The 19261-nt window shown below is 46.3% G+C and overlaps 1 protein-coding gene and 1 long non-coding RNA gene across 5 annotated transcripts in view; one reads left to right on the forward strand and one right to left on the reverse strand.

The window, feature by feature from the left end:
• Window positions 1–3181, reverse strand: part of ESRP1 (epithelial splicing regulatory protein 1) — a 57264-nt gene extending 54083 nt beyond the window's left edge. For 3 of the 4 annotated variants that reach the window (XM_020873154.2, XM_020873157.2, XM_020873156.2), the window contains exons 1-3: window positions 2939–3181; window positions 2286–2414; window positions 526–639 (exon numbers count right to left, since the gene is read on the reverse strand). In XM_020873154.2, coding sequence (XP_020728813.1) covers window positions 526–639; window positions 2286–2414; window positions 2939–3070 — 375 coding nt within the window. In that variant the 5' untranslated portion in view covers window positions 3071–3181. The remainder of the gene's footprint in view (window positions 1–525; window positions 640–2285; window positions 2415–2938) is intronic. The other variant, XM_020873153.2, reaches the window with a different exon arrangement.
• Window positions 3182–3710: 529 nt separating this feature from the next.
• LOC110124565 (uncharacterized) lies at window positions 3711–5972 on the forward strand. Its single transcript, XR_002309819.2, has 2 exons — window positions 3711–3868; window positions 5689–5972. It is a non-coding gene; the product is annotated as an uncharacterized lncRNA (long non-coding RNA).
• Window positions 5973–19261: the final 13289 nt, after the last annotated feature.

The following is a 19261-nucleotide window of genomic DNA, read 5'->3' on the forward strand; positions in this document are numbered from 1 at the left end:
AATTACACTCTAATTTGAAAGATTTTTCTTTGCTCCCTCTTTTCTAGGATAAGGCATTTGTTACACAGATGGGAATATCACGACGTATTAAACTACAGTTTTTCCCACTTTAAATGTCAAAAATTCAGCTCATGTGCTTTGGGAAAGAGAGAATGTCAAGCCCCTCTAAAACTTAACATACACAAAAACTTTTAAGTCACCAAAGGGCATCTACAAAATTACTGTTACCTCAAATATTTCTACAAAAGTGCTGCAAATTTTTTATTGTGGTAAAATATACATAATACATTACTTACTATTTGATGATTTTAAAGTGTATAATTTAGTGGCATTAAGTACACCCACATTGTTGTGGAACCGTCACCACCATTCCCTTGTCATCTTCTCAAACTGAAATTCTGTACCCATAAAATACGAACTCCTTATTTGCATATTTTTAAAATAGAGAAAACTGGATAAACCGTTGCTTAAGCCTCCAGTCACCCTTAAGGTCTAATCGTTTTTTTCCGAAACCGGCACGCTTACCTTCTTAGAAGCCTCAGGATGCAGAATTTGCCTGACATGAAGCTGCCCGTCGGTACAGAGACAGAAGGAGGTTCCTACCCCAATGTTCAGTTCATTGCTCACTGACTGGTTAAACTGAAAAGAACAGAACACACCCAGGGATGCAAAGGATGCAGGATTCACAAACTCTGAGAAGTGGCCCTCTTGTTTAAAACCAGAAAAAAAAACCCGGCTAACAGCTGCAAAGAACACCACTACTGGGGGCAACATTACAAGGACCCAGTCCCTCCAAACGGTCCAGCTTCCTTTAGTCAAGGGAGTTTTCCAATCAATCCTCAGTTAACCCACAGAAGAATTTAGTAAATGCATCCTTCAACATCCCTCCTCCTTGCATTTTTGTAATAAATCCATTCAAGACTTTTAAGTCAGAGGTCTCATTTCATCAGCAAATTGCCTTCGGATTACATCATTCTCTGGTGTTTTTTTTTTTTTTCCCCCTGTTAAGATGCTCTAGACTTAAAGAAAGATGCCAGTTTCTGAAGTCAATGTGGCCAATGGGTATACAGAAGGCTTCCCTGGTGTCTCGGTGGTAAAGAATTCGCCTGCTAATGCAGGAGACGCAGATTGGATTCCTGGGTCGGGAAGATCCCCAGAAGAAGGAAATGACAACCCTCTCCAGTATTCTTGCCTGGGAAATCCCATGGACAGAGGAGCCTGGTGGGCTACAGTCCATGGGGTCGCAAAGAGTCGGACACGACTTAGAGACCAGACAAGATCAATGGGTACATAGAACTCTGTTAAACATAGTACCACGTTTCCTGTAGCACACCCCAGCAATGGTAACTTTCCCCTGTAATTAGCAGCTCCTGTTCTAGGGCAGAAGCCGGGAGCACGCTGGACACTCACCTGCGCACAGGTGTTCAGCGCCCCGCCCTAGCCGCGGTCCAGTACCCGTCAGCATCCTGGTTTTCAGGTCACCTCAACTCCAGCTAAGGGGATTCCACTACTTTCGTGGCCACCCAAGGGGCAACCCCACCTGGTCGGGCCCACAAACCCTCCCAGCGCTGGGCCCAAGGTCACTAAAGAGGTAAACGGAACCGAAACCAGGCCCTTGGGGGAATTCAGGAGCCTGAAACCAAGCAGCAACCCCCCGCCCGCCCGGTTCTCACCCAGCGGGGGCCCCCCTCTAGCTCTCCGCGCGAGGCCCGCCTGCCCGCCGGCACTGCAGCGCCCCCAGCCCCGGGGGCAGAGCCGCAGACCACAGCGGGGTCTCGGCCTGGGGTTGGGGGTGCTCGAATTCCAACTCCGCTCGACACACGACTGATGAATAACCCGGCGGATCTCAGGCCCCAGGAGCTAGTCAGGAAACAGCCCGAAAACTAACAAGTTTTAGCCCAAAGACTCCGGGGGCTGGGCTTCCCCATCTCAGATGGTAAAGAATCCGCCTGCAATGCTGGAGACCCAGGTTCGATCCCTGGGCCGGGAAGATCTCCTGGAGAAGGGAATGGCTACCCACTCCAGTATTCTGGCCTGGAGAATCCCATGCACTGAGGAGCTTTGCCAGGCTACTATCGATGGGGTCGCAAGAGTCGGACACGACTGAGCGACTAGACCATCACCACCACCACCCCGGGGGGCTGGGAGGCTTCAAGCAACAGCGCCTTCGCCGCCCAGAGTCCACCGAGGGCTCCCAGCCCGGGTCTCGCTACCCAGCCCCGGGGACCAACGCGCGCCACCCGGACGCCGCGGATGGGGTGGGCGGCGCGGCCCCGCGCTGTCACCTGTCGGAGCGCTTGGTCCAGCTGCGGCGCCGAGGACAGGCTCTCGGCGTCGAGCTTCGTTTCTTCTTTGCAGTCCTCCGTCAGCTCCAAGTGATCCGGTCTAACTAGTACTTCGTGCAACTGTCCCACCTCCGGGAAAAAAGAAAGAAAGCAAACAAGAAGCAGGGGGTCAGTTTCCCCTCCCTGAACGCGGGGACCTCCATCCTCACCCTCCTCCTCCCTCGCTCCCCTGTGGGGAAGGCCCACTCCTCCCGGCGGGTCCGGCTTCCAGAATCCAGGCTCCGGTAGCCGAGAGGTCGGCGCAGCCCTGCCCCCCAGCCCCACCCCCACCCGGATCAGGTCCGAAAAAGCCCTGGAAGTCCGCGCTCGGGCCCCCCAGGGACCCCGCCCCGCCCCCGCCGGGTGGCCCCCGCCGGGAGGAGAACAGAGCTTGGCGGCGTCCGGCCTCCCCACCTGGGCCAGATTTTGGAGGGCTGAAAGGGCTGGTTCCAAAGCGGCTGGAAGAGAAGTCTGGTTTTCTCCTTGGATTCTCCAGACCTCGGGTCCAGCCTCACAAGTGGGCAAACGAGAGCAGTTGTTTACCCACTTCCTCTCAACTCGGACCAGCTTCTGCCCTCACGCCTATCCCTTGGACAGAAACCGTGGAGAAATACCTTCTTGTTGGCCAGATCCACGACTTTCCATAAGAGCAGGATTAGCTCCTTCTCGTCGGAGCCCAACTTGGCCCCGGTGGCCCCAGCCGTGATTCCGAAGAGCACCACCAAGTAATCCGGAGACGCCGTCATGACGATGGGTGGGGAGGGGGAGAAGGGGGGTCGGGAGGCGGCGAGGTGGGGCGGCCGTGAGAACGAGGGGAAAACCTGTGCTAAAACCTCTCCGAAGGAAAAAAAAAAAAAAAAGAAAGAGCGCCCACCCACCCCCCCTCCTCCTCCACCTCGCCGCCGCCGGTGCAAAAGGCGGTAACCAACCACCCGAGCCCTCACCTGGCCCGAGCTCCACGCCCTGGGCAGGAAGGGGGGTGGGAAGAAGGGCGAAGGAGGCCTGCCCTTTTTGTATTCAATGGCCCCGTGCGTCTATGCAAAAAGCTCGGAGCCGAGGCTGCACCCCCGGGAGGCGCGCAATGGCTGAAAAGCTTTTCTGTTTTGGGATGTGGCCCTACCTGCCCGCCCCCTCCCCCTCCCCCACGTGGTGCAGGTAAGAGACACCTGGCGGCGCTGGCCCATTGGCTCCTTCAAACCACGACGTGGCAGAGGAGAGGGGGGAGGAGGCCGCCCGGGGCGGGAGGTGGGGGGGGAAGGGGAGGAGGGGGCGGGAGACAATGGCTGGCTGATTGCGGAGGGGAGGGGGAGACGCCAGGGGCGGGGAAGAGGCGGCGGCCACCCAGAGGGGGAGCCGCGGCCGGACCGGGAAAGGGTGAGGCGTCGAGGGCGCGGAGGGACGGGTCGCCCGTGTGGAAGGACCCGAGAGATTGTGGGGGGCGAGGGGAGTGTGCTTGGAGAAAGGCCGGCTGTGGGGAACGAAGCCGCAGGTTCTAAAGGGTCAAGCGCAAAGGCCTGGCGCGGGGAGGCGAAAGCAGGACAGAGGTGAGGCCCAGGTGCGGAGCTGCCCGGGGCGCGGCGCCCGGGGAGGGCGAACCGCGGAGGGAGGGACCGGCCAACGGCGGCCGGGAGGTGGCGGGCGCGCTGGCCAAGCCCCGGAAAAGCCGCTCCCGAGCCCAACACACCTTTAAGTGCAAACAGCCGGCGAAAGCCTGCCGGCCCTCCCCCTCTCGGGGCGCACGCCCCTCCGTTCCCGAGTCACTCGCTGCCCACCTTGTGGAGTGAAACTTCCGCGCGCGGTTGCGCGGTTCTCGGGGGCGGAGGGGGCTGGACGCTCGGCCACCAAATGACGCGGTCGCCTCATGCACGCTTTCGGGCACCGGTGACCCCCACGCCCTTTGCTCTCAACTGCTCCCTTAATTGCTCCTCCTTGTTCGGTGCTGGCTGCTCGCTGGAGACTGCAGCCTCCTCCGGTCCAGGGGCCCGCTTCCTTTGCTTTGCCCTTGGCCCTAAATAAAATGTATCGAATACCGTACCAGATGTTTTCCTAAATCAAGCCAAAGCTAAGCTTTTTGCCCAGCTCGTGGCTCAGATCTCCCGCCCTCTACCTCGTACCATCGCCTTTGTACTTCTGTGTCGATTTGGCCAAGTTCCCCGAGCGATCTCCCTACTCTCGTCCCGCTAAACCTGCCTGGAGGTCGAGCGCCCACCTTCGCGCCCCTCCCATCGCCCTGCCCCTTCGTCGGACGGCAGTGTGGTGGGTTCTGTTGCCGTTTTCCAGAGAAAAGCGCTGGAGATGAAGTTTCCTTGGGTTTTTATGTTTGAACTCGATCTTTTATTGAGAACACAACGCCGTCTGAAGTATATTACTCATTCGGCTCCAAGTATCCAGCCCTTGATTGATAATCGGAGAACCGGTAACCGTACTCCATTCACTACAGTAACCCGCGCCAGGTACAAATCTGAGCCCCTTTCAGGATGCTCTGGAGACGCTGGAGATAGGGCTTTGCCGCCCGGGAGGAGGCGCGGACCGAGAGGGCAGGTCGTGGGAGGGTTTCAGGAGCCCGAGGCCGCGTGGAGAGTCGCCGCGCAGGTAACGGCAGAGCGCGCCCTGGGAGAGCTGGAGAATGAATGCCGGGCTCTCCGAGGGCGCTGGGTACCAGCCTTGTTGGCAGCCGGAGCCCCAGCGTCCCGCGCTTTCAGGTGCGGGATCCGGAAGGGCGCCCACAGCCTCTCCGCGGCCTCCGCGGCAGCAGCCTCGCCCCGCCCGGGCCGCGCGTCCCCTCGCGCTCTCCCAGGCCCGCAGGCGCCGCGGGGGCAGGGACTGGGCGCGGAAGACGGCAGGGAGGGACCTGGAAAAACCACCCAGATTGCATTGCAGTGGGCGAGGCCGCTGGAGGAGCCGGTTCCTCCGAGCCGCCTGCCCGCGGGGCGTTCTCCGTGCGCGGTTCCCAGGCGCTCGGCCCTGCGGGGCGCGGGGCCTGGTGCGGGGTTCCAGCGCGGCGGCGGCGGCTGGGGGTGGGGAACAACCGGTCCTCCCCACACACACACCGGGCGGGAGACTTGCTGAGAAAGTGTTACAACTGCTCAGGCAGTCCTACCCGGCCCTTCCTTTGAGGCCTTTGCTGTCGGGATCTGAGGAGTGCGTTTTGGGTAAAGGCAGAACTTGATTACCTGCGCGTTTGCCGGGGGATCGGCGGCGTTGGGCGCGTTAGGATCGAACCTCAGAGCTAACCCCTTTTCTCAGAGCCTTGCCTGTTTCCTCTTTAAGGAAGTCGGTTTCCTAGTGTCCGATTCTTTTTAATCTGAATTTTAGTTCGTCCAACTACACAGACAGGAGTTTTTTTTGTCTTACTTTGTTCTAGAATTGATTCCGAGGACTTGGAGCGGAGCTAGACATCCACGAAGTACTCCGCAAATATTTGTTGAAAGATTTTAGCGAGTAACAACACCCACCCGTTTTTGCAGCTGTTTGTCTTCTGAGCCACCACACAGTTCACGACTGCAACGGTGAGATTATGAAGAGGGGAGTTTATAGGTAATTCAAGTCTTAAGTGTTTTTTAAAAGAGTAGCTGCTAATTACTCACAAACAAATCTGTTGAAATCAAGATACTGTAAAAAAAAAATTAAACTCGTGAAATGCAGGAATACTGAGCAAACTATGTAATACAAAAACGATGAGTTATGAATACAAACACATTTTATTGTCCACCCACCGTTTACAAATGGTTCGATTATAATAGGAATAGTCAAAAAAAAAAAAAATAGGAATAGTCCTTGTGAGAGAGGAACCCTTTACCTGTGGTCTTAATGCAGGACACACCTAAAACTCCCCAACAGAAGCGAACCTTTGTTAAAAGCAGCAGAGACCCAAATTGAGGGACAGGCAGCAAAGTAACTGGCCTGTATTCTTAAAATTTTTAAAGACCTTAAAACTATTTTCTGAAGAACTGTTCCAGAATTAAGAAGATATAACAACTCAATGCAATGTGGATCCTGTACCAGAAGAAAACTTTTTTTTTTCCCTCTAAAGGGCATTATTGGGACAAAAGGAAAAATTTGAATAAGGTCTGAAAATTAGTAGTGTTGTATCACTGTTAATTTACGAACTTTTGTAATCTTACTGTAATTGAACAGGAAAATGGCCTTTGCTTTAGGAACTACCCAGTAATTAGTGATAAAGGGAAATCATTGTCTATAACTTATTCTCAAAGGATTCTTACCAAAAATATGTATATATACACATGTGTATAAACACATAGATGAAGAGAAACAATGATACAGAAGAAGTATAAAATGTTAATGTAGAATCTGAGTGAACAAATTATACTATTCTTTGAAACCTAAAAAAAAATGTTTTTTTTTTTAATAAATAAAAAAATTTTTTTAGTGTCAGAGGACTGCTGCCACCATCATTTGGTGTTTAAGAAGGGTCTATCTCCAGACTTTCTATGTTAACCTAATCCTCCATACTATAGAATGAATCCATTTTGTCTTTTCCCTAGTGAAAGGAGGAGAAAGAAAGGTCACATTTTCTGTGTAAAAATCCTTTCATATCATTTAAGGTTTTCTTAAATAACTTTACTAGACTAAATTACTGCAAGCTCTTTAAAGGTTTCATCATGAATCGTACTTGCCTGCTCTTTATCTTCATCATGCTCCTTGTACCCTTCTCCTCTTACCACTTTTAGACAGCAGCTCTTGTACTAGACAGAAAACAAATGTGTCCTCCGTGGCCTGACCACTGACACAGTAGTACCTAGACGTACGTCATAGTCTTTTCTTTTCTTTTTTTTCCTGTGGCTGTGGGATCTCAGTTCCCTGACCAGGAATTGAACCCAGGCCTGACAGTGAAAGCCCAGAATCCTAACCCAGGGAACTCCCTAAATGCATCTTCTTATTACTTACAATGCAGTTCCCTTTTTAAGACTACATAGCAGCATTGCATTTGCAGGCTCCAGTCTTGCTCTGAGGTCTCCAGATTTTTCTTGGAGTTTTCGCTTGCACATATTCAGTGGTTCTCTTATACCTACCTGTAAGAAAAGAGCCTTCAAAAGTGAATCAAAGTGTTCTCGAATTAGATAGTGGTGATAATTACATGACCATGTAGACTAAAAACTACTGAATTGTACAGTTTCAAAATTTTATATTATGGCATATATGAATTATATTTCCATTTTTAAAAGAGCAAATCAAAGTATTATAAAAACCTTGTGTTCTGAGGCTACACAAACCATTGATATTTCTTAGTTATCTGTACCAGATAAAGTTGTAAAAGAGATCACATTTTATACTCCCTAGACAAATCCAGTCTCTCTGAAATGAAAAGGTAGGGGGATAGTCAGGATGGTCAGGATAATGAAATACATTATAATTTTCTATGAATTACACTGTGCATTACACATTTAAACAAATTACTGGTCTGAACCTTTATTATGGCAATTATTGGAGATGATCTGTGTGTAAAAAGTTTAATAATTGGCCCTGTCTTGTGCTACCTTCATGGCCATGGGTGTGCTCCTTAACCTTACCAGGACTCAGCTTCTCATCTATATAATTGGGCATGATGATAATGTGTATGTCGTAGATCTTCAGAGGAGAGGAAGTACGTAAAGAAGTGTCTTCAAAGAAAACAACCTGGAGAACCAAGAAGTTTACTACAAAATTAGAACCTTCTCTTGGAGAGGGGGCTTTCCTGGTGGCTCAGACTGCAAAGAATCTGCCTGCAGTGCAGGAGACCCAGGTTCAGTCCCTGCGTCGGGAAGACCCCCTGGAGAAGGGAATGGCTACCCACTCCGGTATTCTTGTCTGGAGAATTCCAAGGACAGAGGAGCCTGGCGGGCTGCAGTTCATGGGGCTGCAAAAGAGTCGGACACAACTGAGTGACTGTTACTTTTACTTTTCTCTCTAGACAACAACCACAAAGGCTCTCACCTTAGATTAAAGACACCATTAAGGCCGGGTGAAACATTAAATAAGATCTCACTATCTGTGGAAGGAAAATGTACAGAAAAACTTCACCTGGGGAAATGTGTCATGTATCTGGGCAAGATATGACTTCTCCTTGGGGACCAAGGGAATGGCAACCCACTCCAGTACTCTTGCCTGGAGAATTGCATGGACAGAGGAGCCTGACAGGCTACAGTCCATGGGGTCGAAAAGAGTTGGACACGACTGAGCGACTATCACTCGTTGGGGACCGCAGAACTGATCCATTTAAACTGGGCATCCAGGGAGAAGATGCCAGGTAGGGGATTCCTCCCTCCAGGCTTTAACGTCCTTTGCTCAGGAGTATAGTCAGACCTCCATATCTGTGATTCTGCATCCGAAGGCAGATTCAATCAACTGAAGACTGAAAATATTAGGGAAAAAAATTTAAAAAGTACAACAATTTACATATCATTTACATTATATTAAGTATTATAAGTAGTCTAAAGATGGTTTTGAACTGTGGTGCTGGAGAAGACTCTTTCGAGTTCCTCGGACATCAAGGAGATCAAACCAGTCAATTCTAAAGGAAATCAACCTGAATATTCATTAGAAGGACTGATGCTGAAGCTGAAGCTTTGGCCACCTGGTGTGAAGAGCCAGCTTGCTGGGAAAGACTGAGGGCAGGAGGAGAAAGGGGCATCAGAGGATAAGATGGTTAGAAAGCATCGCTGACTCAGTGGACATGAATTGGAGCAAACTCCAGGAGATAGTGAAGGACAGGGGAGCCTAGCATGCTGGAGTCCCTGGGGTCAAAAAGAGCTGGACACAACTTAGTGACTGAACAAGGAACAGAGACTGATTTCTGCCCTACCTAACACATTCTATAATTTCTGACTTAGTGACTAAAACAACAAAGATGGTTTAAATGGGAGGATGTGCTGTAGATTATATACAAATACTGTCATCATTTTACATAAGGGACTTGAGCACCTTCAGATTTTGGTATGTGGATGTGTGGGGATGAAACCAGTTACCCACAGACCCCAACGGATGACTGTTCATCCCTGCATCTCCCAAAAGCCAGTCAGAGAGGAAAGAACAGCAGCAGACCTTATGTTTTAAGCCATGGTCGGTTGATGGGAGTGAGTGTTTAAAGATTTATGGGAAGGAAAAAAGTTTGGTTACTCTTATTTCCTCAGTTCCTCTGCTTTCCCTGTGCTTCGCCTACTCATCTATTTGGTTGATAAATAGCCAGTCTTGTTACTCTAATAAAATGTAACCCAAAGACTCCAAAATCATTATTGCCCTGTTTTGTGTCTTTTTGAAGTATTCAAAGTGCTGTTGAGATAGTTTATTTGCTGGACACTGCCATTTGGAGACAATGGTGATGGTTTTATGGCAGGACTGTATCTCTCTTCATTTGCATGTCAGTGCATTCTTGTTTAGGGATTCCTAAATGAGTGTAACAGTCTATACAAGTGTCAGTCCTGGTGGACATGCTCAGTCATTTATTTAAAAAGTACGTACTGACAGCAGACTGTGTACCAGGCAAGACAGGTATTAGGTACCGAACACACAATATATAAAGGAAATAAATGCAAATAAGGTCCTTACCCTTATTAAGTGTGGGATGCAAATAACCACAAAAGCAAAGGCATGATTGCAACAGTGATTTGCAACCCTAAAGGTACACAGTGCTCTCAGATTGCACAAGAGGACATAAATACTATCAGGGAGACCAAGAAGAGGCCAGTGAGCAGCAGTATTTGAACTAAAATCCAGAAGGAAGTGAAATAGAGGTAGGAGGAGATAAGGAAGAGGGAACGAGATGTCTCAGCAGCATGGTGTTCACAGCCTGTGATGGGAGGTGCTGGCGATGGATTGAAGACTGAAGGTGCTGGAGCAGAAGGCAAGGCCTCGGGCATCATCCTCCTGGCTGCTCCCCCAGCCCCGTCTGCATTTTCATCAAGTCCCTTGAAGTTTCCTTGGTCACTCTGTCTACATTACTCAGGTAACCTTTCTGGGCCAAAACTGGAATCTTTCTAACGGCTGCAACTTGTCTGCTGTGTGCTCTAGCCTTTCCCACACATTCAGTGGTTTCTAGAAATACTGAATTTTGCAGACCAATTAAGTCAAAACAGAGGGAAGGGTGACTGCCATAGAAAGCATTTCAATTCTTAATTTTGCTAAGGATTTGTGAGATCTTAGTTCCCCAACCAGGGACTGAACCTGGGCCCTCAGCAGTGAAAGCACAAATGGACCACCAGGGAATCCCCAAGAAGGGTATTTTAAAATGAAACCAATTATCATTTACTGTCTCCTTTATTTCATAAAAGAAAGGCTATTTTAACACCAAAAAGAAAGACTAATCTCAGAATAAAGGACCGTCTTCATATTAGTTGCATGAATCAGCTTTATGAAAAATTTGCCACATTGTCCTTTTCTGTCTCATTCAACTTCACATTGGAAAAAAATTATATGCTACGGTTTTGGAGCCAGTACCTTGACCCCTTCTGAAAATTACCAACAAATTGATTTTCCTAAAACTCACTTGTAAACATTAATATATATTTATTTAAATCAATATAAATATATCACTTTGTAAATCTAGTAGTTGCACATGGCTTATAATAAAGAACATAATATCCCTGAACTCTGATTCCTGCTTCCAAGAGGCAGCTACTGTCCACTTCAACCTTTTTCTGTTTTTGTAGTTACCATCTCATTTGTAAATATGTAATTCTAAACACCATTTTTTAAAGTGTAAAAGTCAACTTTGATTGTGTTGCTCCCCTTCTCAAATTGAACTGGAGCTATGGAATAAAGTATATACTCTCTATAAAATCTCAACTCTATCGATGATGCTTCTCAGATACAGCTCTTAGTGGTTACTATGGTAGACTGTACACTTAAAATGCTGCCCTGTGTTATCTGCTTCAAGTAGACGGCAGCTTTCTTTTATTAAAATTCTAGACTCAATTATTGATCACTGTCCTCATGGCTGGTTTCATTCCCATTGTTAAATTCTCTTTGTGTGCATATAACAACCAGTAGAACTTGTTCATGCTCAAAACTTGGGGAAGAAATCTGGTGAGGGTACCTATCAGTTTTGCTGTCCTGAGAGGGAAGAATAAACACTTCTGAAATAGAACTGCTGCCAATAAGAGGACCTCCCTTTCTTATCCAGGCTGGTGTCCCTGCTTTAGCTGGTAGGGAAAATATCTGATTTTAATCAATTCATTTCTGCAAACAGCAAATTAATCAGCTCATCATTCTGGAAGGCAACACAAAAAATCATTGGATCTACTCCCTGTAAGTTGAGGGAGAAAGAGCAGAAAGATCTTTCTCCCTACATATGTATAAATAACAACAATAAAATAGCTTTTATTTATTGAATCAATGTTACCTACCAATCACCATTAGGAGAATAATCTCATTTTTTCTTACAAGTAGTTAAAACTACTGGGTTTTTTTTTTGTTTTTTTTTTACCCCTGCTTTACAGCTGAGGAAACCAGAGGTAAAGAATAACTTGGTGAAAATGACAGGTGGTACTGATGGAGTTGGGAATTATACCTGAGGATTCTGACTCCAGAAACTGTGTTTAGCTGCTGTACTATACTGAACATGAGCCACTTTTGTACTATAGAAATCTTTTCTCAAAAATAAAGGGCAAATTATCACAAAGGCAAACCTATCTCCCTATGAGAGCTGGCTCCACCATGTACACACGACCAGTAACAGCCCTCAAAGCAAAGCTACAGTAAACTGACTTAACAGTTTAGTAATGTCACACCTTGTGAGAGTCGTTCAATCGTGTCCAACTCTGCGGCCCCATGGACTGTAGAGTCCATGGAATTCTCCAGGCCAGAATACTGGAGTGGGTTGCCTTTCCTTTCTCCAGGGGATCTTCCCAACCCAGGGATTGAACCCAGGTCTCCTGCATGGCAGGCGGATTCTTTAGCAGCTGAGCCACCAGGGAAGCCCAGTATCACACCTTAAATTGTACAAAATAATCTGCATTGGATACCTCCACTTGTTTACAAGAGAACCATGGACTATAAATTATACTTGAGAATTACTAGAAGTAACGTTCCAGAACAGGTATCAGTAGCATGGTAGTGAAAATACCAACTGTGTCATCAAAGCTTACTGCTTTCATACTTGAAAGAGACTTTTGTAAATTATATTCCAACTTCCTTGTTTCACAAGCAGTCAAAGAAGTTAAGTGACCTGCCCAACCAAGGCGACACAGCTAATTAGCAGCAGGGACTGAACTCGGAGCTCAGGTCTCCTGGCTCCAAACCCAGTGCTCTTTCCCTGTTGTGTCCATGACTACCCAGGCAGCGTGCTCCCTCTGAGACTGTGATAGGGTTTCTAGATGGGACTCGGAGATGTCTGTGTAGCTGGTTCGGGTTAAGGGTTTCCCTTTTGGTAGGGAAAAGACATTTTTGGTGGAGAGCTCTTTGCTGCAACTTAGGGGATGGAGCTTAGGGGATGCTGCAACCTCGGGAGTCCACCTCTGAGGCTGACACGCTGCTGCTTGCTTCCCTGGAGTCTGAGTCTGGAACCAGTGCCTCACACGCTGAGAATTTAGAAGGGTTTGGTGGTGAGACTTCCCTGGCGGCTCAGATGGTAAAGCATCTGGCTACAATGCGGGAGACCTGGGTTCAATCCCTGGGTCGGGAAGATTTCCTGGAGAAGGAAATGGCAACCCACTCCAGTATTCTTGTCTGGAAAAATTCCATGGACGGAGGAACCTGGTGGGCTACAGTCCATGGGGTCGCAAAGAGTCGGACATAACTGAGCGACTTCACTTTCACTTTTGGTGGTGGGGCAGAAAGTGGGAGGTGGACTTGAAAAGGTTCATTTCGAAGAGAAACAAGAGTAAGAATAGGAGGTGGACCTTTGGTGAGCCTTTAAAAAAAATGTATCTGAAGAAATTTTAATGGATGAATTCTTTTTTTTTCGCTGTACTGTACAACACGTGGAATCTTAGTTCCCCGAACAGGGTCGAATCTGCACTCCTTGGTTGGAAGTGTGGAGTCTTAACCCCTGGACTGCCAGGGAAGTCGCTGGGTGCATTCTTCTGAGTTTAATGAATCTCTGTGTAGACGGTGGACACACAGGACATGATCTCTGATGTTAAGGAGATTGAAGTCCGATAAAAGAGGCAAAGTTCAAAGAGCCTGGTGAGGTGTGGACTCCGTGAGAGCATGGCCCTGGCCCGGAGAAAGCCCCAGGACGCTGGAGCGGATGGTGTGAACAGGAGCGCTCCTCTGAACCCCTCGGTCACCAGCGTGGCTAGCCCGCTTTCTCCCCTCGCCTTGTTCCATCCTCCAGCTTGGGCTCCCTGTTCTCTCAGCTCTCCGTCTTCCGTACTGAGCACTCAGGCTTCAACTTCTCTCTTCCCCTTGAAGTGTGATCTTCACAGACAGAGTCTGCTTGCTAAATTTCCACCATCACTTGCTCAGTGGCTCTGTTCTTTCGTAAAAAGCCCTCAGCTAACCTCCCTACACCCCCTGCCCTCAAAACAATGGCAACACCAACCAGATAGGAGAAGTAGCAGGTTATGTCTGGTGGGGGCCTGGATCACACATTCCTGTCCTGCTTCCTGGTCTCCAGCTTGTCTTTCCAGCCCCTTTCCTCTCATTCTCCTTACCCGTAACATCCAGCTATAGAAATAAAACTCTTATTATTTCCTCCTTTTCCAGCTTCCATTCTTCTAGTCAGAGTTGGTCACTTGCTCCTCCAGCCTCCTGAAATTCTCCAAGCTTCCTATCATATAGTATTTAAGAACTCATCCACCCAGATGGTTCACAGGTGATTCTACCAAACATTTAAAGAAGACACTAAATAAAGGAAATAAAGAAGACACTAACCCTTCACAAACTCTCCCCCCAAAAAAACACGGAATACTTTCTGACTGGTAATACCAGTATTACCCTAATACCAAAGTCAAACAAAGATATCACAAGAAAACAAAGCTACAGACCAATATCTCTTATGAATATAGAAAATAAAGCAAACTGAATCCAGCAACATGGTAAGCAGCTGTACACTATGATCGAGAGGAATTTATCCCAGGAATGTAAGTTTGCCTCAATATATAAAAGTCAGTATTAGTCACCATATGAATAGAATAAAGGCTGAGAACCATATGATCATCACAATTAACACAGGAAAAGCATTTGAAAGAATCCAACACCCTTTTCTCTTCTCCAGGGGGTCTTCCCAACCCAGGGATCAAACCCAGGCCTCGTGCATTGCAGGCCAATTCTTTACCAGCTGAGCTGCCAGGGAAACCCCTTGGAGAAAGGAAAGACTACCTACTCCAGTATCCTGGCCTGGAGAATTCTGTATAGTTCATGCAGTATAGTCTGTATAGTCAATGGAGTCGCAAAGACTCAGACAAGACTGAGCGACTTTCCCTTCACTAGGGTTTCCCTCATAGTTCAGTTGGTAAAGACTCTGCCTGCAATGCAGGAGACTTGGGTTTGATTCCTGGGTCAGGAAGGTCCCCTGGAGAAGGAAATGGCAACCCACTTCAGTATTCTTGCCTGGAGAATCCCATGGATGGAGGAGACTGGCAGGCTACTCCATAGGGTCGCAAGAGTTGGACACGACTTAGCGGCTATACCACCACAAACACCCTTTTATGACACCAGGCTCCTCTGTCCTTGGGATTCTCCAGGCAAGAATACTGGAGTGGGCAGCCATTTCCTTCTCCAGGGCATCTTCCCGACCCAGGGGTTGGCCCTGGGTCTCCCACATCACAGGCAGATTCACCATCTGAGCCACCAGGGAAGCCAGTTTTACGACAAAAATTCTCAAGAAACCAGGAACAGAAGGAAACTTCCTAAGCTTGATCAACAGCATCTATGAAAAACCCACAGCTAACCTCACATTTAATGGTGAAAAACGGGATACTTCTCCCTAAGATTAGGAATAAGACTGGAATGTCTGCTCTTGCCATTTCTATTCAACATTAAACTGGAAAGATCTAGCCCAAGTAATTAGAAAAGAAAATAAAAGGCATCGAGAAAGAAAAAGAAGAAATAAAACAATTCACAGATGACATGATATTATAACAGAACATCAAAAGGAATCCACACATAAAAATATTGAATTAAAAAACTGTCAGGGTCACAGGATACAAGATTAATATACAAAAATCAATTGTGGTGCCCACTTCAGCAGCTCATATACTAAAATAATCAATTGTATTTTTACACAGTAGCAATGAATGGCCCATAAATGAAGTTAAAAAGCTATTTTATTCACAGCCTCATCACAAGGAATAAAATAGTTAGAAATGAGCTTAACAAAAGCATAAGATGAGTACACTGGAGACTACAAAGCATTGTTGGAAGAAATTAAAGAAGACCTAAACAGTAAGTCATCCCATGTTTATAGACTGGAAGACTTAATATTGTTAAGATGATAGAACTTCTCAAATTGACGTATGGATTAAATCCCAATCAAAATCCCAGTGGCCTTATTTTTTGCAGAAAATGACAGGCTGATCCTATAATTCATATTAAAAGCTGAAGGAACCAGAATAGTTAAAAGAACTTTGAAAAAGAAGAAAATAGTTTGAGTACTCTCACTTCCTAATTTCAAAACTTACTACTAAGCTATAGTAACCAAGACAATGTAGTATATGGATAGACATATAGATCAATAGAATACAATTGAGAATCAAAAAAGAAATTCTTAGTTGCCATATAATTCTGCAGTCCTACTGCTTGGGCAGACAGCTGGAGAAAATGATAATTTGGAAAGATACATGCACCCCTATGTTTATGGCAGCATTATTTACAATAGCCAAGACATGGAAGCAACCTATATGTCTACAGATGGATGGATAAAGATGTGTTGGTATATACAATGGAGTACTACTCAGCCTTAAAAAAGAATGATGTAATGCCATTTGCAATAGCAAATGACCTAGAGATTATCGTACTAAGTGAAATAAAGCAGACAGAAAAAGACAAATATATAATAATACTTATAGGTGGAATCTAAAATATGACACAAATGAACTTTTTATTTATGAAACAGAAACAGACTTAAATAGAGAATAGATTTGTGGTTGACGGGGGGAGGGGTGTGGAGAGGAAAGGACTGGGAGTTTGGGATTAGCAGATGCAACTATTATATACAGAATGGATAAACAATAAGATCCAACTGTATTCAATATCCTGTGATAAACCATAATGGAAAAGAATATGAAAAAGAATGTATAAATATGTATAACTAAATCACTTTGCTCAAAAAAACTGTTCAGTAGAATTTAACACATTGTAAATGAACTATAAGAAAGCTCTTAATCTTACACTTAATTGATCTTCTATAAGCGTGTCAAGACCACTTAATAGGGAAAAGATAGTCTTTTCAAAAGTGGTTCTAAGGCAATGGGATGGCCATATGCAAAAGAATGAAGTTAGATTCTTGCATTATATTGTAGTCAAAGCTAACTCAAAATGGATCATAGACCTAACTGTAAGAAATCTGGTATATTTCTGCTATGAAATATTATTCAGCTATAAAGAAGAATGAAGTACTGATACATGCTTGTAAATGTGGGTGAAACTTGAAAACATTACAGTAAGTAAAAGAAGCCGGTCACAAAAGGCCGTATAGTGTATATTTCCATTTGCATGAAATGGCCAGAACAGACAAATCCATAGACACAGAAAGTGGTGGTTTAGTGGTTGCCAGGAGCTGGGAGGGAGAGGGGAATCGGGGATTCCTGCTAATAGACATGGAGTTTCTCTGGGGGTGACGAAATGTTCTAACTTTAGGGTGTGATGTGCACTTCACAACTCTGTGCTATACTGAAAACCACTGGACTGTACCCTGTGAAAGTAAGAAATTTATGGTGTGTGAATTGTATGTCAATAAAACTGTTATATAAGAAGTTCTTATCGTACAGCATTAAAACAATGTGTCCATATGTATTTCTTCTTCTACTAGAATTAGACTATGGACTCCCTTCATCCTTACGCATTGTACATAGTCAGTGAACACAATAAATACTTGTTGCTCCAGTAAGTAATTCTTTGAAATCTTTGAAAGAAGGTTTAAGGCTTGAGCAGGCAGTTGGAAGGAAAGATTATTGGTGTCAGAGCAGAGGTATGAGGAAGGGAAAGTGTGAGGTTGGAAGCAGTCAGCACTTCCCTAGGCTGGGAGACACAGGAGAGTTAGCAGTCTAGATATGGGTGGTAAGGGCAGAACTGGTCCATTCTTAATTGTTGTTAAATATTGTTAACTGACGGTGTTTCACTAACAATATTTTCAGGAAAGAAAAACGCTAATTCAACCCCTCTCCTTTATGCCTGTTCCTACCTCCTTAGATTAGTCAAAGGCACAGAGGAGACGGCTTCAGTGGGAACAAAACAGAGAAAGGAAATAGTTTCATCGTTGTCTGCCACAAACAGCTCTGCTCACTCTGGAAATCCTGCCTAAAAACCCTAAGGTAGGAATTCCCTGGTGGTCCAGTGGTTAGGACTCTGCACCTTCTTTGCTGAGGGCGTGGTTCAATCCCTGGTCAGGGAGCAAAGATCACCCAAGCAGAGCAATGCAGCAAAAAACAAAACAAAACAAAAAAAAACCACCTAAGGGGATCGGTCTGCTTCCTTCACAGCTGCTCTGCCTGCTTTCATGCAGTTTAAAGCCAGAAACCTACTCTTCGTACCTACTTGCCCAGCTTTACTCCTGTCTTTCATTCAATACGTATTTATCAAACACTTACTTTTTGCGAATATCGTGCCGTACTGGATATGGCAGCCAGTTAGTAAACTGCTCTCAATGTATGTCGCAGCGTCCAATGTTGAGCTGAAGCATTTTCACAGCATTATTAGTAGCACCATTTTAGAAAGAGCTTAAAAACCAGGCTCTAGTGACTGTGTGATAACACTGTCTTGCATTTAAATAAAAGAGAACTATGCAGTATTCAGGAGTTTCCCAGCAGCTCATCAATAGAAGACTCTGCCTGCAAGGCAGGAGACTTCGGGAGAGATGCTTCGATCTCTGGGTGGGGAAGAACTGGAGGAGAAAATGGCAATCTACTCCAGCACTCTTGCCTGGAAAATCAGGTGGACAGCGGAGCCTGGTGGGCCGTGGGGTTGCAAAGTCAGACACAACTGAGCGGCTATGCGTGTTTGCAGTATTTAAGGATTTCACATGCAATATTCCATGTTTTTTGTTGTTCAGTTGCTCAGTCGTGTCTGACTCTGTGACCCCATGGACTGCAGCACGCCAGGCTTCCCTGTCCTGAACTAACTCCTGGAGCTTGCTCAAACTCATGTCCATTGAGTTGGTGATGCCATCCAGTCCTCTCATCCTCTGTCGCCTCCTTCTCCTCCTGCTGTCAATCTTTCCAAGCGCTCAAACCTGTTAAAAAGAAAAAGGGTAGGACAAGGATTATTTTCATTTTGCAGTTGAGACAAGTGAGATTTGGGTAGCTTCACTGATTCCTTCAATTCACACAGGTAGTAAGCAGCAAAGGCAGCTTGGGAACCCAGCTGTTACTTCTAATTGGCTGCTTTTTCTATTAGCCCTTCCCCAGGCGGGAAGGTCTGACTTCACTGGGGGCAGCTATCTCTGCCTGCGTAAACAAGGCAGCAGAGGTTTGCTCTTTTTAAATTTTTAATAAATCACCACTGTGCTTATTATCAATTTTATAAACAGGCAGCAAGAAGCCAAGTAATGAACATAACAGATGGCAACATTGTGAAAATACGTTTCTGTGAGACTTGTAAGTGCACAGTTAATGAGAAGAGAAATCAAATCTGTAGACTGCTTGTCTCTAGCAAAGTGTGTAGTTCCTGACCCAAAGTTCCCTCCTGGAGATCTTTCTCCTTTACCTCATCCATCTGCCTCTGTGGGAATGATTTCCAAAATCAATTCAACAAATGCAGTGGGCTGACAAAATGCCTGGTGCACTGAGAACATAACCAAAATCAGGCCCACCCCAGCTTTCAGAGTCCCTGGTTTATGTTAG

Source organism: Odocoileus virginianus, chromosome 15 (assembly GCF_023699985.2).
Source record: "Odocoileus virginianus isolate 20LAN1187 ecotype Illinois chromosome 15, Ovbor_1.2, whole genome shotgun sequence".
Taxonomy (NCBI): domain Eukaryota; kingdom Metazoa; phylum Chordata; class Mammalia; order Artiodactyla; family Cervidae; genus Odocoileus; species Odocoileus virginianus.